At 39.8% G+C, this 26,037-nt stretch overlaps 1 protein-coding gene across 6 annotated transcripts in view; it reads right to left on the bottom strand.

Moving 5' to 3' along the window:
- Positions 1–26,037, bottom strand: part of CEP112 (centrosomal protein 112) — a 422,889-nt gene that overhangs the window by 327,327 nt on the left and 69,525 nt on the right. For all 6 annotated transcript variants that reach the window (XM_047833171.1, XM_047833173.1, XM_047833170.1 and 3 more), the window contains 4 exons: positions 15,301–15,387; positions 12,546–12,645; positions 9,021–9,139; positions 2,595–2,738 (listed from right to left, as the gene is read on the bottom strand). In XM_047833171.1, the coding sequence (XP_047689127.1) occupies positions 2,595–2,738; positions 9,021–9,139; positions 12,546–12,645; positions 15,301–15,387 (450 nt within the window). The remainder of the gene's footprint in view (positions 1–2,594; positions 2,739–9,020; positions 9,140–12,545; positions 12,646–15,300; positions 15,388–26,037) is intronic.

Here is a 26,037-nt window from a genome sequence, read left to right as displayed (position 1 = left end):
GTTCCCAGATTATCACATGGCTCTGTCCCACACTTCCTGAGGTCTCTGTGTAAATGCCCCACCTTCAGAACGGCTTTCCGTTACCTCCTTACCTATGGTAGCACCCTCCTCCACACTCTCCCCTCACACCAGTGTTGCTCAACCTTTTTTTCCTTCTAATTATTGCCCCCTTAATTAAGATTCTTTATATATTTTTCTTTTAATTGTTCCCTACCATAAAATTTTAATACCTCAGACCTCCTCTTTATAAACTGTACCCACTGGAGGGTCACAAGCCACTACAATATCTGAAATTTCTTTTATCCCAACAACCAATTCCCACCATCTTGAGGACAAATCAGCCCTATTTATGGGGGAAGATGCATGTCTTCCATTGACTTATTTTTCATCAGAGCACTGACCACCACTGGACGTTTATAGTCATTGACTGGCTGTCACGCCCACAAAACTGTGAGCAAAGATGTTCTGGTCATCAGTATGGCTCGAGGACCCAGTGTAATGCCTGCCATGTTTTTATAAGGGACTAAATATGTCTCTTGGACTTATTATGCTTTAAATAGGGAGGAGAGGATGAGCCTCAGCAGAAAGGGCACCAGAAACTGTTCTTGTTGAGTTGTAGGGGTTCCTTATCTGTTCTGGTCTAATATGGTCTAACAAGGCTTGAGATTCTCTCACTCTCTCTCTGCCCCTCCCTCACTCGTGCTCACTCACTCTCAAAATAAATACAAAGTCCCCCCCCCCAAAAAAAGGAAAAAGAAAAAAAATCCCTTTAGAAAATAACTCATGTCTTCCGCTCATAACCCCCCCACGCTCCATGAAGTGGGTGGAAGAGGGACAGAAAGATCTGGTTGGTTTGGGTTGTTAATTTTACCATCAAAAAAGTTTCATTATGGGACATTTCAAACCTATACAAAAGTAAAAGGGTTAGTATAATAAATCCACTTGTGTCCATCACTCAGAGTCAACATCTAGCTGCTTAAACAAACTTTCTAGGAATCCAAGGTACTGAAGCACCACCTGACCCTCCTATTCCAGCAGGGACTGATGCTGACAAGCCCTGCACATCTAGAAGACCCATGGTGTCATCCAGTTTGCTTGTACATTTCTTCAGTGCTGACTGAGGGTTCTGCTTTCTTGAACTGGCTAGGTCAGTTTCACCTACAACCTCCCAACTCCAAAAACTGTATTACTGTCAAATGCTCTTTGTCCTTCTGGGTTTATGCCTTTTTCTTTATCCCTTTACTATCATTTTTGTGGGCAGGGATAGAAGCCAACATGATCTTCAACCTGCCATCTTCAAACAAATGTTGATTAACTTCTTGACTTAATTATTTTCTCATTTATATGTCTCTCTTATTATTCTTACATGTTACATTTTCAAAGATAACATTAAAAAATTAACTATTGAGTACTTATTACATAACTTATGTATATTAATTTATTTAAAATTTCCAACAATATATATTACACTGTACTACTGTTATCCTATCCAGCAGATGAGGAAAATTAACACCGGAAGAATTGACAAGGCACTCAAGCTAGTAAGAAGCTGGGATTTGAACCCAAGACCCTAACGCCTAAGTTCCAAGTCTCCATGGATCCTGCTTCTCATTTCTTTAGCCCTGTGAGACAGGCCCTAGAGCTGGTCTAGGGGTCTCCACAATATGATTGAATAACTGACTCATGTTCAAGCACCACACCTTTAAATTCAAGGAAGTACAGGGTCAAGGCCAGGGTGGCCCGGGTGGGCCATCAGTGGGAAATGAGAACGGGGTTCAGCCTGACAAAAGGCTCTACCATTCAGTGAGGTCACATCACATATTAGGAACAAGACTGGTGAGGTACACTTGCTTCAGATGCGAGGAGCCCTGTTCACGTACCCATTAGCCTACCTGTTTCAGGCTTACATATTTGAGGAAGTCAGCTAAGCTTCTCAAAGGCCGAAGAACTCACTCTCTCAGACCCATCTTCTGCAACCACATGCTCCCCGAGGAGGCCGTTGAGGGGAATCCTTCATCTTTTCCTGAGAGAAAGTTACTGGTCTCTCTGCTGTGAACTATGGTGACCTTCTTCTGCATCCTTTCAGGAAGGGAACTTTTGGGGATTATCACATGATATCTCTGGTCCCTCAGTCAAGTTGAAATGAAACAAACAAACTAACAAAACAGAAAGAGAAAGAAAGAAAGAGAGAAAGAAAGAAAGAAAGAAAGAAAGGAAGAAAGAGAGAAAGAAAGAGAGAAAGAAAGAGAGAAAGAGAAAGATAGACTCTAGACTGAAAGTCTAGACTGAAATCTCTAGACTGAAAGTCAGTGAAAAAACAAGAAAAAAAGATTTGTCAAGGCTTCTGGGAGGTGAAAAAAAAAAAAAAAAAAAAAAAAAAAAGCACCACTGAACAATCCAGAGTAAAATCCCACAGCAAACTTCAACAGGCTGTCCATTGTTGCATATAATTTTGCATCAAGTAAGAAGGTAAAATGTTGTTTTAAATTCTGTAACACATTTATTTATGCACGGCACATGTCGGGGAAGCGTGGAGTCACGGAGATTAATAGGATAGTCACTAAAAATGGCAAGAAAAGGGAAAAAAGCCTCACCGTGGACTGTGTCTGTGCCATGTATTCACCCTCCATTTTATTCAGACGTACATTTGTGTCCTCGAGCAACTCTTGAATATTTTCCGTGTGCCGCTTTTGAAGATCAAACTTCTCCTTTTCCATTTCTGCCACGGCATTGTGGAGCTACACAGTGAATTCAAGAATTGACTCTTTCACCATTATTATAGAACAGATTAGTTTGCAACTCAAAAAAAAAATGTTTGCCTCTATTTCTCTCTTTATTTATTTGGTGACCTAACAACAAAAGATGTAAAACTCACAAATAAATATTCACAGTAAAGATATTGTATAGAGTGTGACTAAGAAATAATCTTTCTCTTGACTTTCCTGAAGTGAAAATTTTAATGAACAAATGAATATGAAAGGGAATTCTCCACCTCAGGTAGAAAGGGTAAATAAATCACACAGATAGCACAACGCCTCAGGTACACAACACTAGTATTTGCCTGAAATCAGGAAACAGAAAAGTTTATAATGTTGTTATTGATTAGGAACATCATCCGTCAGGATTTTCAGTTCATTTGCACAAAATTTTGCATAAGAGTAAGGTTAACAATGCCTTCTCCTTCACCCTCACCCCCAACAAGAAACTATTTTTACCCATTCCGTAGTCTACCCAAAAGTAGAGGTAAAGATAGCATTTATAAATCAAACAGGGAAAGAGTTCCCTAAGGAGAACTATATACTACGTGTCCTCAAGTATACAGGTTTGATAAAGACTAGGTATCCACCGTTTACACGGATGAAGCTCCAAAATATCTATGTAACTAAGGTAAAGAAAACAAGGTTCGGCGGATAGCTTCTAAACCGAGTTGCAAGCCTGGGCTCCCAGCCTGGGAGTGGTTCCTTCACTTATCTGAATGGGAGGGAGATTCTGAGTCTAACTCCTGTCCCTGCATCCAACCCCAGGCTCACGCAATAGATGGGGCGGGAGAAGTCCAGAATAGATTAAAGGACAGATTGGATTTCCCATTCACGAATAGGAGACACAAGGATGTAACACATACACAGAGATTCTTAAGACACGGAACTAATAGGGAAAACCCGGAGACAGGGTGGAAATTCAAGGCAGAATGCGGGCAATAATTGTTTTCCAATTCCAAGAAGTTTTCTAATTTCTAGCTGAACAGGAAAAGTGACGATGGCTCAGTAACAGCCACACAAAAGAAGACCCTGGGGTTCCACAAATTCAACATATGCAGTGTGGGCTACTTTTGAGTGGTCCCCCAAATCCCTGGGAGGTTGTTATTTGTACTTTTTGCCAAAGTATATGCTTTAAACTGGCGTTAGGTCTGGTATTCAAAAGTCAGTCACTTAGCTGGCATGTGAATGTGGCAAAGCCCACAGCACCTCGGTTTCGGTGCCGTCGACTGATGTGCGTAGTAACTCTAATAAGTGATCTAAAAGGGTCACTTAGGATTTTGTGGTTTTACTCTTATTGTAGTGGTTTCTTTCTTTTTTTTTAATGTTTATTTATTTTTGAGAGAGTGAGAGAGAGACAAAGCATGAGCAGAGCAGAGGATGGGTCAGAGAGAGAGGGAGACACAGAATCCGAAGCAGGTTCCAGGCTCCAAGCTGTCAGCAGCACAGAGCCGGATGCGTGGCTTGAACTCACAAACCGGGAGATCACGACCTGAGCCGAAGTCTGACGCTTAACCAACTGAGCCACCCAGGGGGCCCTGTTGTAGTGGTTTCTTTATGTTTATGGTCTCCCGGGGCACCCAGGACATCTGCCTACTTAGTGTTAAAAATCCACAGCATCTAGTACATGGTTGAAGCTAGAGGAGGATCTGTACGTCAGTCTGAGTCATCTCATCGGGGGAATTTACAGTTGAGCCTGCAGGGGGAAACATGACATTGGCAGAAACAAGTATGCTCCAACTTGGTTGATACATTTGAGGATCAAACAGGTGTATCTAGTCCAATTATCTGACTGGAAATGACTAATACTCAAGTATTCATCTAGAAATTCTATCGGTATCTACCAAGTCCCAGGCACAACAGATCACAGCGAGCTTTCCCAAACCTAGCAATGAATTAGCATCTAGGTAATTTGGTCTGGGAGGCTTTAGAGGGAAAACACGCCCCTCGGGGATAAACTGTTTGAGCAGCAAATACTACTTGTCATGCTCTAAAGGACAGACCTGGCTAGGGGTTCTTAAGCCATCAAGATGCCACCAGAGCCCTGTGATCATTAGGGGATCCATACATTCTTTAGCCAGGGTTTTGACAGTGGGTATAGGGGATGCAAAGGTTTTCCCAGGGTCCTACATATCGATCTTTAGCCTGGACATTTGGCCATGTAGTTGCCTCATGACAGAAGGGACCCAGAGAAACTAGGAATCTGCATAAATAGGTGGAGAAGTATTGTAAAAGCCCACAGGTTAATGGGCGCAGCCACTCTGGAAAACAGTCAGGCAGTTCCTTGAAATGTTAAACACAGAATTACCATATGACCCAGAAATTCCACTCCTCAGTATATACCCGTGAAGTAACAGAAAATAGATATATTGGTCTCCGCCCCCAGTTTCTGGCATAGAGCTAAAACCCTTGTCATGTCCGAAGTGGTAAGAGCACTAAGAGCATCTTTTCTTCTAATATTTGGTCTTTGACCTTGGTTCCTGGGCTAGAGCTCCTAAATCCCTTAGAATTTCCTAGGTGAGGGGCGCCTGGGTGGCTCAGTCGGTTAAGCATCTGACTTCGGCTCAGGTCACGATCTCATAGTTCATGGGTTTGAGCCCTGCGTCAGGTTCTGTGCTGATGGCTCAGAACCTGGAACCTACTTTGGATTCTGTGTCTCCCTCTCTCTTTGCCTCTCCCCTGCTTTCTCTCTCTCTCTCTCTCTCTCTCTCTCTCTCTCTCTCAAAAATAAATGAACATTAAAAAAAATGTTTTGAAGAATTTCCTAAGTGAGAGGTGACTTGGTCGGCTGAGTGTCTTGACTTTAGCTCAGGTCATGACCTCACGGTTCATGGGTTTGAGCTCCACGTCAGGCTCTCTGCTGACAGTTCAGGGCCTGGAGTCTGCTTTGGATTCTGCGTCTCCCTCTCTCTCTGCCCCTTCCCCACTCACACTCTGTCTCTCTCTCTCTCAGAAACAAAAAACATTTAAAAAAAAAATTTTTTTTTTTTTTAAGAATTTTGTAGGTGAAACGAGTGTGTTTTGTTTCAGTGAGATGACTCTTGATGGGCTCTTCAGGATGGAGGTCATCCTGGAAGATCAAGCCATGATTAGAAATTTGTAACTTTCAGCCCCACACCCCATTCCCTGAGAAGGGGAGAGGGGCTGAAGATTAAGTTTACAATTGCTCATGCCTGTGTAATAAGGCTTCCCTGAAAATCCCAAAAGTTTGGGGTTTGTGGAGAGATTCTAGGTTGGTGAACATGTACAAGTACTCAGAGAATGGTGTGCCAGGGGAGGACATGGAAACTCTGGGCCCCTTCCCACATACCTACCCCTGTGAATCTTTTCATCTGGCTATTCATCAGTATCTCCTATTATATCCTTTATCATAAAATGGTAAATGTAAGTAATGTTTCCCTAAGTTCTGTGAGCCATTCTCACAAATCATAGAAGCCAAGGAGGGGTCCGTGTTACTCCTATTTATAGGCATTTGGTTAGAAGTACAGGTAACAACCTTGAACTTTTAGTTTACATCTGAAGTGGGGGAAGTCTTGTGGGATTTAGCCCTTATGTTGTAGGATCTGACACTAACTAACTCTAGGCAAATAGGGTCAAAATGTAATTGAATTATAGGACACCAGTTGGTGTCCAAGAAAATTGCTTGATGTTTAGAAAACCCACACATCTGGAGTCAGAAGTATTATGAGTGTATGAGTGAAAGAAAACACAGGCAGTGTCTTCCCCAGACAATAGCCAAGAGAGATGAAAACACATGTCCACACAAAAACTTGTACACAAATTTTCATAGCAGCATTATTCCTGATATCCAAAAAATGGAATCAGTTCAAATGCTTATCAACTGATGAATGGATAATCAAAATGTGGTATGTCCATTCAATGGGTTATTCAGCCATGATGCTGACTAAACTCTTGATTCATGCCACGACATGGTGAAACTAAAAAACATACGGTAAGTGAGAGAAGGCAGTCACAAACCACCACATAGTATGTGCTTCTATAGGCAGAATTCCAGAGACAGAGAGTGGATTAGTGTTTGCAAGGGGCTGGAGGGAGGGGAAATGGGAAGTGACTGCTAATGGGTTTCTTTCTGGGGTGACAGAAATTAAATGGTGATGATGGTCACACAATCTTGTGAATATAATGAAAACCACTGAACTGTACACTTTAAAAGGGTAAATTTTATGGTGTGTGAATCATAACTCAATGTTTTTAAAGGCGCACAGATTAGAAACAGCACGGTAGAATCAGAGAACTGGGAAAGTTCCGCGAAGCTAGTCCAAAAGTACAAGAAACAGCATAGGGTCGTGACAGAAGGTGAAGCTTGAAAGATCCAGAGTCTCAGTCATGAAGAGTCCTGTAAATTTCCTACCAGGAAACAACTGGTGTGATTTAAACATGGTATGTGTGGGGCGGGGCCCAGTGTGTTAGAAAGACCATCGGTGTGGTGTATTGTGGGGGGGTGGACTGAAGAGGTGCAGAGAGTCCGGTTACAGCAAATCTAGGAAGAGGTGGTAGTCTCTGGAACTAGGGAAGGACCAAGGGTGAATAACAAAACAAGTAACAAAACAACAGAACTGGACAAGTGATTGGATGTGGAGGTGAGGCAGAAAGAAGAACCTAAGCATCTGAGCAAACAGCAATGCCACGGGGAACAGGGCATTAGGGAAAACCCCTAGGAGGAGATGTTTTAGCAACAAAGGAAGAAGATGGCGTTTGGGAAGAACGATGGGATTTCGATCAAGGAGACATCTTAAATAGGAAGTTGTATAATGGACTTGGAGTGAGACACGTGCAGTGGATATCTCTAATGGGATATTAGGGAGTACGCACACATGCATGAGTGTGCACACACACCCCACACATACACACGCATGCGTGCACACACCACACGCAATGTGCATACACCACGCACGTGCACACACATGTACACACATGCACGTGCACAAACTTGCACCACCTGTCCATATAGGTACTTCATAATTTTTTAACGAATTCTTGCATAAATCATAAGGTACACCTATCATCGCCTTATTAATTTTTGGTACCTATCTTACTTGCACCACATTTTCCCATCTGCCAGATTTACACGCAATTGTACTTCATAAAAAAGACCATCAATCACGTTCGCAGTGGATTTCACATCCGCTGATTACCATGTAGCTGTAAGAAAGATTTGCTAATCCAGCCAAAGGAACAAAATGTACCCTTGTACATGGTAGAACGCAGAAGGCTTTTCTCTTCTAACACCCGGCAATTTAAACTGAAAAGTAAGGAACTAGGGAATTCAGACAAAGGGAGGAAGGACACCTGTTCTGTATGCAATGTACCTGCAATGAACACAAAAATATGCCGAACTTATGGAAAAAAGACAAAACCAAAATGTGAGAATGAGAAAAAGCACATAAATTGACAAAATAAAACTAGAAAAGAGTGGATTCTCCCCATCGTAATACATCTGCAGTGCACTTCCCAGACTCGGCCTAAAGCTACCATTGCCAGGACAGATTTCAGACCAACGGCGTCTGCCTGGAAAGGCACTGATAACTTTCAGTAAAACGTTTTGAACCCTGACTATTATTGAGAGAATATGAGTTAACAGTATGAGTTATCTTTATGATGGAATACCTCAAAAGAAGTAACCTAATTTATTGTAAGCACATATTGTAATCTGAACTAATGGTCAAGGGCTTCTAAGTCAAAGTACTATATGACTATGTGAGATTCGTTCATAACAAGTATTTTTATTACATTGCTCTTGGCACTACTAAATTATATGAAAATATTTCCTTAATTAAATTAAATGCTCCTCCAAGAAAAACCCATCCGCTACTAATTTCGTTTACATCAAAAATAAGTTTATACTATAAATATTGTATTATCCGAAATTTCAGAAAAGAAATGATCCAATGGCCAAAATCCAAAATTAAAAAGGTATAATTTCCAAAAATTATCCTGTGGTTTTTTTCCCTACTAATTTTCCTTAAAATCTATAGGCTATGACAAAAATTTCAGAACATGAAATTCAAGAATTAGTCAAAAGTAAGTTTTCTAAGTGAAACCTACTTTATAAACCATTATACTTCTAGAATATACCAAAACATGAACAGTAGCTATTTCTAGACAGTTGGGCCTGAATTTTAAGTTATCTTATTTTCTTTTTTCATACTTTTATGTATATTCTGTGAATATATTTTTATAATTAAATATATTACTTTCAAGCGTATACCTTTGTATTTTCCATTACCATCTTATGTCGCTTACCTTTTTTTCCCAGTCATTATTCAGAGATTCGGTACTCTGTTCACATATCTTTTTTAGCTCTGTAATCTGGTTTTCTTTGGTCTCTCTGATAACTTGACAGTCACGTATAAGGATCTGAACTGTCAAAAATGATGAAAACATAGTTAAACCAATTCTAGCTACCTCATCAGAGTCTGATGACAAAAAATAAGGTTTGCCAGTTAATAGATAATTCCATTTTTCTGCAACTCTTCTCAATTGTCTTTTCTGAAGGATCTCTTATTCTTTCCTCGCTTTCTCTCCATTTCTATCACCACAGAATTGGTTGAATCCATTACTGCTCACTCCCTAGACAATTTTAACAGTGTGCTGGCCTCTATATCATTTCCTTCCAGTGGGTCCTCCGTGGCTTTGAAGAGACCTTTCTACAGTGCAAATGCAGCACTGTTACTCTCAGACTTGAAATCTTTCTACAACTTCCCTCACCTAAAACATAAAAACCAAAAATCTCTAATATGGAAAACAGCTCCTCATGATCTATTTCCTGCCATATTTCTCACCACTTCCATATTTTTAAACTTGTATTGTAAACACACCAACCTACCCACAGCTTCCTGAGGCCATGTCCTTTCATCTATTCTCTGCCTAACTGTGATCATTTATTACCCAGAATGCCCATCTCTTTCTTACTGAAAAACCCCTACTTATCCTTAGTCTTAATTTGAGTATCACCTTCTACTCATTTTTAATGTTTAATTATTTTGTGAAAGAGAGAGAGAGAGTGTGTGTATGAGCAAGTGGGGGAGGGGCAGAGAGAGAGGGAGAGAGAGACTCTCAAGCAGGCTCTGCACTGTCAGCCCAGAGCCTGACACTGGGCTTGATCCCACAACCTATGAGATCAAGACCTGAGATCCAGAGTTGGACGCTTACCCAACTGAGCCATCCAAGTGCCCCTCGACTATCATCCTCTTTATGAACCATTCACCAACCAGATTCCTCCCCTTGCTGGGGCAGAAAGAAACTCCTCTTTATTCCCAGGGAACCTCATCCATTTCTCCAATAAATCACTTATTACTTTATATGTTATAATGGTTTACTTGCCTATCTCCTAAGAAGAAAGATATTTCAACTTTTTATCTACAGGCCAAAACACTGTCACATAGGCAAGTACTCAAAAAGATGTGTCCTGAATAAATAGATGAAGGAACGCATCATTTCAATATACTGTCGCTTCTAGATACATTAAAATGATTGCCAAGGTTTGTGTTACTGAAACAAAATAGGCTTTCAATTATATCAAACGTTTCCCTTATAAATCATCTAAATTTCTATCTTCTTATTAAAAATGCTTTATGGGGCACCTGGGTGGCTCAGTCGGTTAAGCATCCGACTTCAGCTCAGGCCATGATCTCACGGTGTGTGAGTTCGAGCTCTGCATCAGGCTCTGTACTGACAGCTCAGAGCTTGGAGCCTGCTTTGATTTTGTGTCTCCCTCTCTCTCTGTCCTCCCCACTCACACTCTGTCTCCCTCTCTCTCAAAAATAAACATTAAAAAAATTTTTTAATGATTTATACTGTTGCTGATTTAAGTGAACATTTGTTTAATACACTCATGTCTTCTGGAGGGTAAAATAAATTCACTTGTGTTTTTACTTGAATGTACTACTTTCCTAGCTTACTGAACATGTTCTTCTTCACTTACTTTAAGATAGCAAAATTTTCATAAACATTTACAGAGAAACTTATTTCACACATAGATCTCAGCCATGCAACACAAAAGGGGAAAAAGAAAAGAATCCAGGTTAGCCTAATATTAGTCTTCAGCATCGACAGCATTTTACTTCACAATTCCAAAATTAAAACTACGATCTGTTTGCAGTTCAAAAAGCCTTAGGAAATATTATTTTGAAATCTCAGGCATGTTCAAATTGCCTGGTTTGAATCAGCATAAGAAACGAAAACCTAGAAAAAATTTTTAACTATTTTTGTAGCCACTGATATTTGGCGAAAGAACCTGAACAAATGTCTAATTACCTTCACCAACATTTAAGTCTGGAAATAAACCTAAAAATATCTGCTTCGTTAGTTAACTTATATATATAATTGCCACCCTAAATTTCAAGGGCATTATCCTCTCAGATACACTCAGGTTTGGTGGTTTGGGAGAGAGCAAGTTCCATACGGAAACCCGAAACAGAAACCTCTCCCATTGATTCTATCTCACCATTCACCAAATCCTCCGAATCCTCCAAAATGTCTTCTTCAGTTCCACTCTCACTGCCTCCCAGCGCCCTACCATCATTCCAGTATTCTCATGCCAAGTTACAGAAGCATGGAAGCAGAACATCCTCGAGTTGGAAGGGACTTTATACATTATTGATTCCAACCTCACCATTTTATAAAGAGTAAGCCATAGCCGAGAAACTTCGGGATGTCACAGAGCAGACATCGAATGGCAGGGCTGGGATCAGAGCCCATGTTTCTAATAAGTAGAATAATTCGCTTGCTCACTCGCTCTCTCTCTCTCTCCACGCCACCTCTATTATAACAGGCTAGAAACCAGCCTCATCTTGTCTATCACACTCACCATTACCAGGCTACTCCTCCCAAAACATGAGGTTCTAAAGCTCACCTCTCAAAAATCTTGTCTGACTCCCCAGCACCTACAGGATAAGCTTGGAACTTCTAAATCTGAAATTCAAGGCCATGCTTAAGCTCCCCTGTCTGGTCCTTTTCAATCCTTCTCCTAATGTACAGGACATCTGCTCCAGCTCAAGGGCTCTCCAACGCCCTTCGCACACCGGACGGCACAGCATCCTTGCCCCAGTACCTGGAACCCTTCCCTCCAACTAACCAAACCTCACAAAACCATCATTAAGGTTCCTTTGCCTACAACAGATTTTTAAAACTCTCTCTGACTGCCTGTTGCAGTTCAATGTTTTACCCTATAGTCATAGTCAATTTAACACTTGATTACATGCTTTCTTTTCCTTCGTAATGAAAGTGTAAATGGGGAATACCTTTTAAATGTTTGTTCTGTCAATCACAACACCAGCCTATAGCACAAGGCTTAAAGTAGATACTTAATGTAATGAATTTTATTAGGCCAAGAGGAATAATTTCTCTAGACTTCCGTGGGAAAGCCAGTAAGCTCTAATCTATGACTGACCCATGGCCGCTCCAGTCCAATAAGGAGAGAGAGTTAGGAAGTAGGAAGAGTAGTGACAGATTCATCCAACTGCTTAATCAAACCAACCACCACTGCCACCATCACACACAAACACACACACACCACATACCCCATATGCACACATACATACACACACCACACACACACATATAAACATATCACAGACATACACACACATACATACGCACACATACACACACACACACACACACACACACACAGTTTTGACTCAGTCGTATGGAAGCCCATATAAACATCCCCATCTCATATTAAAGGTCAGAACTAAAATTTTACTTTATACAACCATTAAAATAAAATGGAAATGCTTTCAAAAAGTTGATATAACAATACATCACCTTTCTTTTCAAGTTTTCTAACAGTCTCCTCCATTTCATTTTGTTTCTTTTTGTATAAAATTTTCAATTCTTCTATTTCATTATTCTTTCTTTCTAAAATCTGCAAATAAATTTAAAATGTTTTAGTAAACTATTTTTATATAGAGAACACGTAACTTTTAAAACAAGCACAATATTTTTTGTTAAATCTATCTCACTTAATCCCATAAATGGGTTTCCAAAAAAAAGATGTAAAAACTATCTTCTAGGGCATTGAGAAAATATAAAATATACTAAAATAATTGATTACTGAAAGAAATATGTCATCAGCTTTCAATTTTCATGTATCAGTTTTCAAGGAGAACATAAATAATAAATTGATTCTCTAAAATATAATTCAGAGATTAAAGTGTGTCATAAAGAAGCATAGAGAAGCCGTCAGAAACTTGGCTGGCACAGCACAATCCACCCTTCCCCCACCCCCCCTCCACTGCACTGGGACAGGACACCTTCAGATGAGCGGACCCCTGGATCCTCCCTCTGGTGTCCTTTTATTTTCATGCACAATAACAAAAATCCCCAGACACATGGGAAGATGACCTGTAATAGGCTTCTTTTAGATCTAGCTTTGCTATTATGAATCAAAAAAAGTCAGTTCAAAATAAGTCAAAAATTACATGAATATTTTACATCATTAAGTGTATTGTGTCAGAAGTTTTAAATGAATCATTTATTAGGGTTGAATCATGATTTTATACTCCTAAATACATCTACACACACACACACACACACACACACACACACACACACACACACACACAAAGAAATAACCAAAATGCAGTAGTTAGCAAGTAGAACAAAAATGTGCTAACAAAGGGGAAAAAAGAAAACCAAATTGAGGCAAGAGTATGAATATCCACTTTTCATACGGTTGGAGTATATTTCCTGTACACTCAAATTCAGCTTAAAAAATATTGGCAGGGAAGGTTGTTCACCAACGTCTAACCAGCCTTTTCTTAGTGCTTTTATTACCAGCATTTCCACCTCTAAGAATGATTGGTAAATAGAAAAGAAGCTAGTTTGATCCTGAAGTCCACAAAAAAGCAAAAAAGGAAAAGAATGTACACAAACAGATAAAACACTCTAATTTTATTCCTCCCTGATTCCTGACACTTAGAAAATGCCATTCAAGCAACAAACTGAGGAATATACTTTCCAAACCTGGCGTAAGGTCAAGGATTTTATTTATATTTTACCTGGCATTTCAAACTAGTTGCATTGCTTTCTTTTTTCATGCAGAATTTATTTTAAAGGAGAAATTCCTGGAAAGAATTTTATTATTAAATGTTTTTCTTAGAACTGATCTTTGTAACGGACATACCAAGAAGCCTAGTTCAAACTCTATTACCGTGATTTTTCCAAATATATTTTTGTATTTATTTATCTTATACATCAATAGATTCCATTTCATTTGGATATATATTATGTTATATTAAAATTACATTACCAAATCTCTAACATATTTGTGATAGCTGTTTTTATCTAACCAATTTGAGCTAGAGTAAAATTCTACTAAGAGCAGAAAGTAATACTGGCCTTCAAAATGTGAATGGGAAAGAAGAAAGAAGAAGGAAAAGGATTCAATATTTTTTCTCTTTCTAATTTTCAATCAGTGGTTTCCTTCTTGTTGCTTTGAAAGAAAATGAGCCAGATAGGCACCTGACTAAATATGAATATATTTTCAGCTTTTAAGAAAGCTTGGATATGTGATGTGTGGCTTCAACTCTCTGCCACCATCTCTGTCACTCAGTTTTGTGACGCAGAATCAGGCTTAGTGGTGCAACAGTAAATGCCAAGTTTCAATTTGGATTAGTCTTTATGCATTGAAATATAGATGTATATATCACTCAATTTTTGAAATCAATACTAAAATATGCTAACCACTCAAATGCCATGTAGGATAACCATAAATTGATTATTATTGCTGTGCCCATTAAGAATAAAAATAAGTTTTCTTTAAAAATACAAATGGTGGGGCGCCTGGGTGGCGCAGTCGGTTAAGCGTCCGACTTCAGTCAGGTCACGATCTCACGGTCCGTGAGTTCGAGCCCCGCCTCAGGCTCTGGGCTGATGGCTTGGAGCCTGGAGCCTGTTTCCGATTCTGTGTCTCCCTCTCTCTCTGCCCCTCCCCCGTTCATGCTCTGTCTCTCTCTGTCCCAAAAATAAATTTAAAAAAGTTGAAAAAAAATTTTTTTTAAATAAATAAATAAATAAATATACAAATGGAAACACAGAAAGGCATAAATCCCAATGAGCTACTGGAAAAAAGAAGCGTACATTCAGTGCTACCAACACAATGCATACAGTCTATTACAAACAGAACTAAATCCAAAAGTTCCTTTTTAAATCAAAAAGCAAATTTTAATTTCCAGAAAACCAAAAAGAATATCAGACTAAAACAAACACTAGTGTGTACAGCTGATGTCTTACTTCAGCTTTTACGAAAGGTAATGCTAGAATGCAGATTAAGGACTCTAAGAAGGCCAACCTTCACACAACAGAGGAAGAACTCAAGGTAGTGGCAACTATAAGGATTTACATAAACACATTTGTTTAGAAAGTGAAGTATAAAGATCCGACTTTGGCCAAAATACTAATTAAGCAAATCCTATTTATAATGACTATTTAATCAGTGGACGATGGGATGGATGGTCACAAGACCTAGAATATTCTGAGTATTCAATGTTAATGAAAGAATAAACGGTAGAGAGCCTACCTTCTGAACATCGGCATCATGTTTCTGCTGCAGTTTCAGCTTCTCCTCGTGGCATTTGGCTTCTATCATTTTTGTTTTTATGTCCAACTTCAAGAAAAAAATTTCAAAGGTGTTATTTCCCTTTGGCAAAAGTCCCCCACTCAATGAAAATAATTCCTGATGTGAAAGTGTCCTTCTCCACATTTTCCTTCTAGCCACCGGTCTAGCAATCACATCCCTTTACCAACATGTTGGTTACATTCTTTGATTACTTCCAAGCTAAGTAAGTGCTTCAGGTAAATTTCACTTGACAGACAACATTGAGAGTACTAAATACAGATTTACCAGTTATCCCCACCCCACTCCACCCCTCAAAAAAAGTCATCTGAAATTTTTCTAAAGCCAGTGGTTTAGCCTTTGCTTACTGTTTTTAATGTGATCTCGAATCAACCTTTTTACTTTTTGTCTTTTCTCATAGCTACATGTTCATTAAAACTACTCTTATTTACCTCCATACTTGAATGTGACAATTTCAGAGTGGATGTCCACAATTTGGGCATATCACTGATAACTGTACATTTCTCTTAAAAGATTCTCCAGTTCTGTCTCCTGGAATCACAGACCCCGACTACCTCAAGGAAGTCACTTTTAAGCATTCATTAACAACTCCTTTTATCCTCCTAAAACCAACAGACACTGTACCAGCGCTCTGAGCAAAACCAGCCAAAATGTGACCAAATTGTTGATAATAATGGGTGCATCTCAGAATTAAAAAAATAATAGTGACATGTTTTAAGACAAATAACATAAAACTGATTATCTCAAAATGTGAAAGTATTTGAACACCGGATTCCTTACCATTTGCAAGAGTGTATAGATCGGAGTCTAACAGACCTCATTTCTACTTTGGATTTTAATGCCACTATATTAACTATTGTGACTTTGGGAAAGTCACCCTTTGAGATTCTATTTCCTTTCCTGCTAGTCAAACTCGCCTCAATGAGTTGTGAAGCTTATTTTCAGTAATATCTTTTTTTTAACTTTTTTTTTAAACAATTATTCATTTTTGAGAAACAGAGAGAGACAGAGCATGAGCGGGGGAGGGGCAGAGAGAGAGGGACGCGCAGAATCCGAAGCAGGCTCCAGGCTGTGAGCTGTCAGCACAGAGCCCGATGCGGGGCTTGAACTCATGAGCTGTGAGATCATGACCTGAGCCGAAATCAGATGCTTAGCCGACTAAGCTACCCAGGTGCCCCTATTTTCAGTAATACCATTTAAGTAACTATACTCAGGACACAAAGTAGGTACTCAAAAAAATTAGTCTACAACCTTCAGGAAAATTTTCTGTTATAATATTAGAAATACACTGTCAAAATAATCTCTTGGAAATTTTTGAAATATACTTTATATTTTTCAATTCCTGTTTCAAAAAAGTAATGAATCTGGGGTGCCTGGGTGGCTCCGCAGTTTAAGCATCCAACTTTTAATCTCAGCTCAAGTCATGATCGCACAGTTCATGGGATCAAGTCCCACATCAGGCTCTAGCCTGACAGGAGCCTGTTTGGGATTCCCTCTCTCCCACTCTCTCTGCCCCTCCCCCGCTCACTCACTCTCTCTCAAAATAAATATCCGCTCTCTTGCTCTCTCTCTCTGTCTCTCTCAAAATAAATAGACATTAAAAAAAAAGTAATAACCCCTAAGGTCAGGAACATGACAGGGATGTCCCCTCTCACCACTGTTGTTCAATATAGTGTTGGAAGTTCTAGTCTCAGCAATCAGACAACAAAAAAGAAAGAAAAGGCATTCAAATCACAAGGGAGAAGTCAAACTTTCACTCTCCCCACATGACATGATACTCTACTTGGAAAACCCAAAAGACTCCACCAAAAAACCACTAGAATTACTACATGAATTCAGCAAAGTCACAGAATATAAAATTAACGTACAGAAATCTGTGGCATTTCTATACACCAATAATGAAGCAGCAGAAAGAGAAATCAAGGAATCTATCCCATTTACAATTGCACTGAAAACCATAAAATACCTAGGAATAAACTTTTTTTTTTTTTGAGAGAGAGAGATTGACAGAGCGTGAGCAGAGGAGAGGCAAAGAGAGACAGGGAGACAAAGAATCCCAAGTAGGCTCCAAGCTCTGAGCTGCCAGCACAGAGCCTGACATGGGGCTCGAACTCACAAATCGTGAGATCATGACCTGGGCCGAAGTCGGATGCTCAACCAACTGAGCCACCCAGGCGCCCCAACCTAGGAATAAACTTAACCAATGAGGTAAAAGATCTACAACCTAAAAACAATAGAAAGTTTATGAAAAAAAAAGTGAACAAGACACAAAGAAATTGAAAAATATCCCATGCTCCTGGATTAGAAGAGCAAATATTGTTAAAATGTCAACACTACCCAACGCAATCCACAAATTCAATGCAATCCCTATCAAAATAACACCAGCATTCTTCACAGAGCTAGAACAGACAATCCTAAAATTTGTACGAAATAAGAAAAGACTCCAAATAGCCAAAGTAATGTTGAAAAAGAAAACCAAAGCAGGAGGCATCACAATTCTGGACTTCAAGCTGTATTACAAAGCTGTAATCATCAAGACAATATGCTACTGGCACAAAAACACACTCAGATCAATGGAACAGAATAGAGGACCCAGAAATGGACCCACAAACGTATGGCCGACTAATCTTTGACAAAGCAGGAAAGAGTATCCAATGGAAGAAAAAAAAAAAGTCTCTTCAGCAAATGGTGCTGGGAAAACTGGACAGCAATGTGCAGAAAAATGAACGTGGACCACTTTCTTACACCATACACAAAAATAAACTCAAAATGGATGAAAGATCTAAACATAAGACAGGAAGCCATCAAAATTCTAGAGGAGAAAGCAGGCAAAAACCTCTTTGACCTTAGCCGCAGCAACTTCTTACTGAACACGTCTCTGGAGGCAAGGGAAACAAAAGCAAAAATGAACTACTGGGACCTCATCAAAATAAAAACCTTCTGCACAGCGAAGGAAACAATCAGCAAAACTAAAAGGCAACCGACAGAATGGAAGAAGATACTTGCAAATGACATATCAGATAAAGGGTTAGTATCCAAAATCTATAAAGAATTTATCAAACTCAACACCCAAAACACAAATAATCCAGTGAAGAAATGGGCACAGACATGAATAGACACTTCTCCAAAGAAGACAGCCAGATGGCCAACTGACACATGAAAAAATGCTCAACATCACTCATCATCAGGGAAATACAAATCAAAATCACCCTGAGATACCACTTCACACCTGTCAGAATGGCTAACATTAACAACTCAGGCAACAACAGATGTTGGCAAGGATGCGGGGAAAGAGGATCTCTTTTGCACTGCTGTTGGGAATGCAAACTGGTGCAGCCACTCTGGAGAACAGTATGGAGGTTCCTCAAAAAATTAAAAATAGAACTACCCTACGACCCAGCAATTGCACTACTAGGTCTTTATCCAAGGGATACAGGTGTGCTGTTTTGAAAGGGAACATGCACCCCCATGTTTATAGCAGCGCTATCTACAACAGCCAAAGTACGGAAGGAGCCCAAATGTCCATCAATGGATAAATGGGCAAATAAGATGTGGTGTGTATATACAATGGAGTACTACTCGGTGATCAAAAAGAATGAAATCTTGCCATCTGCAACTACGTGGAGGGAACTAGAGGGTATTACGCTAAGCGAAATTAGTCAGAGAAAGACAAATATCATAAGACTCCATTCATATGAGAACTTTAACACACAGAACAGATGAACATAAGGGAAGGGAAGCAAAAATAATATAAAAACAGGGAGGGGGAAAAACACAAGAGACTCTTAAATATGGAGAACAAACAGAAGGTTATTCGAGGGCGTGTGGGAGGGGGGATGGGCTAAATGGACAGGCGGCATTAAGGAATCTGCCCCTGAAGTCACTGTTGCACTAGATGCTAACTATTTGGATGTAAATTAAAAAGATAAAATTAAAAAAAAAAAAAGAGTGAACACCAAGTTATTATAAGGGTGGTATTAAAAAGAAAGTTTCTCCATTACCATTCTAAAATAATAATAATAATAATAATAATAATAATAATAATAATGATGAGTATCTCAGAAACAATAAATGGGTTTCTCTTTTCTGGAAACTCTTATCTTGATACCACAGAATAGCTCTATATTTCTGCCTCTAGGGCATGCATGATTCATGATAAATTATCATGATTAGACTACAGAAACAATCTTTCTAGCACCATATATAAACACAATACAGGATACAAATATAGATACATAGACTTATAGAGATGTATATAGATAGACATATAAATATAGAGATGTATGTACATATGTGTGCACCTATATACACATACCTATATGCATATGAAAAAGCAGTAAACAGGCTTACACAAAGACTGACATTGAAAGATAGGATATAACACTACTAATTTGTTTGACCTCCCGGTAAGTCTGACTCCTAACAACATTTAAGTTTTCTTTCACTGGGCTCAGTAATTACACTGTTGATTTCAACTTAAGAACCATGGAGCTCTACTTCAGGCTATAATGGACTAACTAGTACCAAACTCACCTCCCACTGTTAACAACCACAGAACAGGATAAAATAGATGAGGTACCCATTCCTGGTATTAGAAAACAGGAAATGCAGGGCGGCGCCTGGGAGGGCTCAGTCAGTTAAGCAACTAACTCTTGATTTCGGCTCAGGTCATGATCTCAGGGTTGTGAGATCGAGCATCACATCGGGCATCGCACTGGGCATGAAGCTTCCTTAAGATTCTCTGTCTCCCCTCTCCTTCTGCCCCTCATCCTCTCCCTCTCTCCGTCTCTCTCTCTCTCTCTCTCTCTCTCTCTCTTCCTCACAAAAAAAGAAAAAGACAAAAGAAAGAAAATAGTGCAATACTGTCATCCTCATAAGCCGAGCCCCGCTACCATTCTGGCTCTCTGCATGGGCACAACTGGAGTCCCAAGTAGAGCCCCAAAGCTCTACTGAACCGGAAAGGCAAAGGTCAGAATTCAGGACAGTTGAAGAAGCTGGAATCCTAAGTAGAGGGTATTAGGGAAGTGAGAACTGCCAGTAGGGGCCCCTGCCAGTCCTTGACCATGGGCTGGGATGTGAGTGTGCACGAGCCGCACTGGGTGCAGGCACTAGGTAAATAACAATGCACGGCTGCTATAATTAGGAAATATAATGGACACCACAGATTAAACAGTGCCGTGAGATACTGAAGGCCCAGCCCAAACAAATTGTGGAGACACCTTCCTAACAACTTGGAAATACCTGGGCATCCAGCTGAAACACCACAAAGGCCACACTTTAGGCTTTAACCTACCCAGTAAAACCTAAAAGCAGACCTTTATAAGATCCTCAGAAGAGACAGGGTTTGTAGATTAGAGCCCACCATACTGGAGGAGTGTGAGAAATATCTTTGGCTTTCCATATATTTGCCTTAATAGAATGCAAAACCAAGTTTACACAAGGTAGAGGTAATTGCCCAATAACTGAACAGTCCACCAGAACAACAACAACAAAAATCACTATTCTATGGAGGAAGACAACGGAATCTAGAGGTCTCTAAAATGTATCATCCACAATGTCCTTCATGCAGAAATTAATAAACATGAAAAAAAGAAAAGTGTCTATAGGCAAGAACAAATACATGAAAGGAGTTAATAAGGCCCAAGATGAACCTACTTGGCATACATGACTTTAAAGCGGTTAATATAAATACTTGAAAGAAGCAGGGGAAAATATATTCAAAAAATTAAAGAAAAATTTATTTTAATGAGAGAAGAGAGAAGGAATCTCAGCAGCAAAATGGAATTGTAAGCAGGAAATAAGCAGAAATTCCAGGATGCAAAATTATAATAACTGAAAGGGGGGGGGGGGATCCCTTGATAAGCTTAACAGTACATTTGAAATGGCAGAAGAAAGTGTCTGTACATTTAATGACACATCAATAGAAATTATCTAACCCAATGACCTGAGAGAAAAAAAGATTGCAGAATTAATGAAAAAATAAACAAAACTTAAAGAACCTGTGGGACAAAAATCAAAGAGTCTAAATACACCTAAAGAGGGCAATTAGAAAAGAGAGGGCAATATTTAAAGAAATAATGGCCCAAACCTTCCCAAGTTTGATAACAAATAAAAAACACTAACTCAGAGATCCAAGATGCTCCGTGAACTCTTAAGCGGGATAAATACAAAGAAAACAACATCCAGGTGTGTATGGTCTCACTACTGAAAACCAAAGAGAAAGAGAAAGTTTTAAAAACAGCCAGAAGAAAAGAGACATTATCTACAGGGGAACAATAATAAGAATGACTGCCTGCTGCTCCTGAGAAACAATAGAGGCCAGAGGACAAAGGAGCAATATCTTAGAAGTGCTAAGAGGGGAAAAGAAAAAACATTTCAGATAAAAGAAACGTTGACGGAGGCTGTCACTATTAGAACTGTACCACAAGAAGTAATAAAAGATGTTCCTGAGGATGAAAGGAAATTACACCAGATACAAACTCAGATACAGAAGAACGAAGAGTACTTGAAATAGTAAATAAGTGCATAAACACACCAGAGTGTTTTTCTCTTACAATGTCCTCAAAAGACATCTATTTAAAGTAACAGTAACGACCCTGGAAGGTGGGGTTTAATGCATGCAGAACTTTGTCAACAATAGCACAGGGAATCGGGACAGGGTTAAACTGAATGATACTATTTTTTAATTGTTAGATTTGCAACGTGGGAAGCAGAGTGTGGGAAAGGTCCAGCGTGAAGCGGTTCCTTACGGACTCTACATAGACCTTGACAGGGTCAGGATGCACATTTTTAGCCCTAGAACAACCAATAAAGAAAACTATCAAGGGATATATGACTTAAGAATTCAACAGAAAATTTTTTTAATTTTTTTTTTATAAAGGGAGTGTCTCTTTCTTTGTTTTTTGGGTTTTTTTTTTTATGTTTATTTATTTTTGAGAGAGAGACAGAGCATGAGCAGGGGAGGGGCAGAGAGAGAGGGAGACACAGAATCCGACGCAGGCTCCAGGCTCTGAGCGGTCAGCACAGAGCCCGACGCGGGGACCGAACCCACAAACCGTGAGATCGTGACCTGAGCCGAAGTCTGACGCTCAACCGACTGGGCCACCCAGGCTCCCCTCAATAGAAAAATTTAAATGAAATAACTTTTTAAATAAATAGCTGAAAATAGGACAATAAAGGAGTAGGGGATGGGGGGAAAGTAATGATGGCAACAAATACCAAGAAAGTACACTTAAAGTCCACCAGCCATATCAATAATTACATTAAATTTAAACGAACTAACAATTCCAATTAATGAGACAGAGACTGTTAAGGCTACTTTTTTAAAGAATGGCCCCACTATATGTTGTCTACCATTACTCTGTTTTAAATACAAATGCACAAATCGATTGAAAATTAAAGGATACAAAAAGATAGGCCATGCTCATGCAAGCCAAGACAAAGACTGCTATAAAAGATAGAGGATATTTTACAGTGATAAGGGAATTCATCCCAGTCATATTAAGAAGACATCCTAGGGGCGCCTGGGTGGCGCAGTCGGTTAAGCGTCCGACTTCAGCCAGGTCACGATCTCGCGGTCCGTGAGTTCGAGCCCCGCGTCAGGCTCTGGGCTGATGGCTCGGAGCCTGGAGCCTGTTTCCGATTCTGTGTGTCCCTCTCTCTCTGCCCCTACCCTGTTCATGCTCTGTCTCTCTCTGTCCCAAAAATAAATAAACGTTGAAAAAAAAGAAGACATCCTAATTATGTATGTACCAAAAAAGAAGACATCCTAATTATGTATGTACTAAAAAAAAAAAGAAGACATCCTAATTATGTATGTACCAAAAAACAAAGTTTTTCCACTTATATCCAGAGTAGAAAAATATATTTTATATCCAGAATATTAAAAGTATCTAGAATATAAAATATTGATTTGTATCCCGAATTTAAAAGAACTCTTACAACTTAATAATAAAGTGGCAAATAACCTTATTTCTTTTTCAGTGTAATAGCATGAAACAAATACTTCACAAAGAAAGATATACAGGGGCGCCTGGGGGGCTGTCGGTTGAACGCCCGGCTCTTGATTTCGGCTCAGGTCACAGTTCACCGTTTGTTGGATCGAGCCCCACACTGGGCTCTGTGCTGACAGTATGGCGTCTGCTTGAGATTCTGTCTCTCTGCCTCTCTCTCTCTGCCCCTCCTCTGCTCTCTCTTTCTCTCTCTCAAAATAAGTAAATAAGCATTAAAAAAGAAAAGAAATTGCAGAAACAGAAAAACAACAAACATTTGACTGATTATAACCTATTTGCAAAGCTCTGTTCCTAACAATTTACCTGCATTATTTCATTATTTCAAGTAATCCTCAAAATGACATTGGCAAGTCCATTTTAAAAATAGCGATTTTTAGGGCATATTATTCTATATGATAATAGAATGGCAGACATGTGACATTATACATTTTTCAAAACCCACAAAACTATAGAACTACATATATACTACATATATAACTACATATATTTAAAGTAAATCCTGGACTTCAGTTAATAATAATGTATCCATATTGACTCATTAAAGCACAAAGAGGTACCTGCTCAAGGTCACCAGGCCAGAGAGGTACAAAGCCTGAGTTCATACTCCCAATGAACTCAAGCTAAATAAAGGTAAGTAGCTTTTAAAACAGGAGTGCTCACCTACTTTAACCAGCTCAAAATGTAGACAGGACTCAAGAAAGGAAAGTAAGATGCTCTCTAACTAAACAATCCTACGGTTTTAATAAGAAGCGCTAGCCTGGGACAGAAAACCCGGCACAACTGAGGAGGAAAGAAGGGACGGGCCCACAACCACAAGTCACTGATACTCTTAAAACATGCTGTGATTCGACTTTCGTTCCCTAAAGACTTCTTTTAATTTTGGTAAATAAATTAAGAGCTCCTACCGTTTGTAGACCTTTACACACACTTTCCTCAGTGATACTTATTTACTAGATTGATTAAATTAATTTTTTTTTTTTTTTTTAAAAGACCAATTCAGAGTTACCAGCAGAGAGGCACCTGGGTGGCTCAGTCGGGTAAGCCTCCAACTCTTGATTTTTGGCTCAGGCCATAATCTCGCAGTTTGTGAGTTTGAGCCCCACGTTGGGCTCTGTGCTGACAGTGCAGAGCCTACTTGGGATCCTCTCTCTCCCTTTCTCTCTGCCCCTCCCCGGCTCGTGGTCACTGTCACGCTCTCTCTCTCTCTCTCCCTCTCTCTCTCAAAATAAATAAACACACACAAAACAAGAGTTACCAGCAGGACTTGCTATTTAAAAAATATATGAGCTTTCACCAGAGTATCATTGGTTTTTCTCTTTTCCTTCCCATTTTTAACTGATGAGCCTTTCACTCCACATGTATTCCACATTCTGTATTTCCACTTCTTCCCTTCATCATTTGCCTTTCACCTTTCATTAAAACTGCCATCTGAAAGGTCACCTTGTGACATAATTATCATTTTTCCTCCAAAAGCCCCTTGGATCACCAAATCTAAGGGCAAATTCCACGCTTTTGTCTCCGTGATTCGCACTAGGACCATCTTTTTTTCCTCAGCTTCTGTGACCCTGTGCTGTTCGGGGGCTCCCCTCGATCTGGAGAGTATTTCTCTGTCTCCTCTTCATCATCCCATTCTTCCAATGTGCCCCAGAGCCGCCTTCACTAAAAGTAAACATTTGCCTTTGGTGAGTTTCACTCTGATCTCGCACGCAATTGAGTCACTACTGTCCGTCTCCAGGACCCGGGTCTTTCCTAGTTTCTACCACCTCCTAGCCGCCTCCAGTTGGACGTCGCTGCGGTACAATTCAACACTCAGTACAAAATAATACTCACTACGTACAAACAGGTGCCTTATCTTTGACTCCTCCTTGTCCCTGACCCTCAACATCCCCCGAGTCACCACATTCTGTTGCCGCCCTACAGAGTTCCCCCACACCCACACCTCCGCCGTCGGACAGCCTCTTCACTGCAGATGCCTCGCTCCCCTCCCCCACCCCACTGACCCCCCCGAGACCCCACTGCTCATTCACCTTCCTCAAGCACAGCTGTGGAAAAGGCATACTTCAGTAGCTCCCTGGGCCTTGGCTCGGCGGCGACATGCATGTGTGATTTTACCACACTCCCTTCCTTGTCTTTTCCCTGTACCACCAGCCAAGGGGTCTATGAGTTCCAGCTAAACACACACACTCTGGGTTCCTGCTTCCATGTCTTCTCTTCCTGTTAACATCTCGTGACTCAGGTGTCACTTTCCCCGTCAAGTCTTCCCCAAGCTTCCCAGAAAACAGCAATTTTTCCTTCTCGATATACCTCGTATCACTTTAAATTCCACAGGGCCCTGTAGCTAGTTTTCACTATACTTTCTTTGCTTCTTTCCTGGAACGGAAATACACGTTTTAGGGGCTTTTCTCATAATGTCTGCCGAATAAAACAATTAAACTTTGTAGTCACATCTGTATTCTCTTTGTACTACACTTATGTATACGTATAAGTACACAGGTACATATATGTTAACATAAGTTTTAAAAATTAGACAAATGAATAACTGAGCCTAAATTATAGAACTCTCGATGTCAGGCTAAGAAGAGGGAGCCACTAAGGAGCGTGGGCAGAGGAGCCCTTCTTCAAGTGATTCATGAGAAAAGTGAGTACTCTTACCCTATTTCCAAAATCA

The sequence above is a fragment of the Prionailurus viverrinus genome, chromosome E1 (assembly GCF_022837055.1).
Source record: "Prionailurus viverrinus isolate Anna chromosome E1, UM_Priviv_1.0, whole genome shotgun sequence".
Classification (NCBI taxonomy): domain Eukaryota; kingdom Metazoa; phylum Chordata; class Mammalia; order Carnivora; family Felidae; genus Prionailurus; species Prionailurus viverrinus.
The sequence above is the reverse complement of the archived record's forward strand: the minus strand, read 5'-3'. Positions and strand labels throughout refer to the sequence as shown.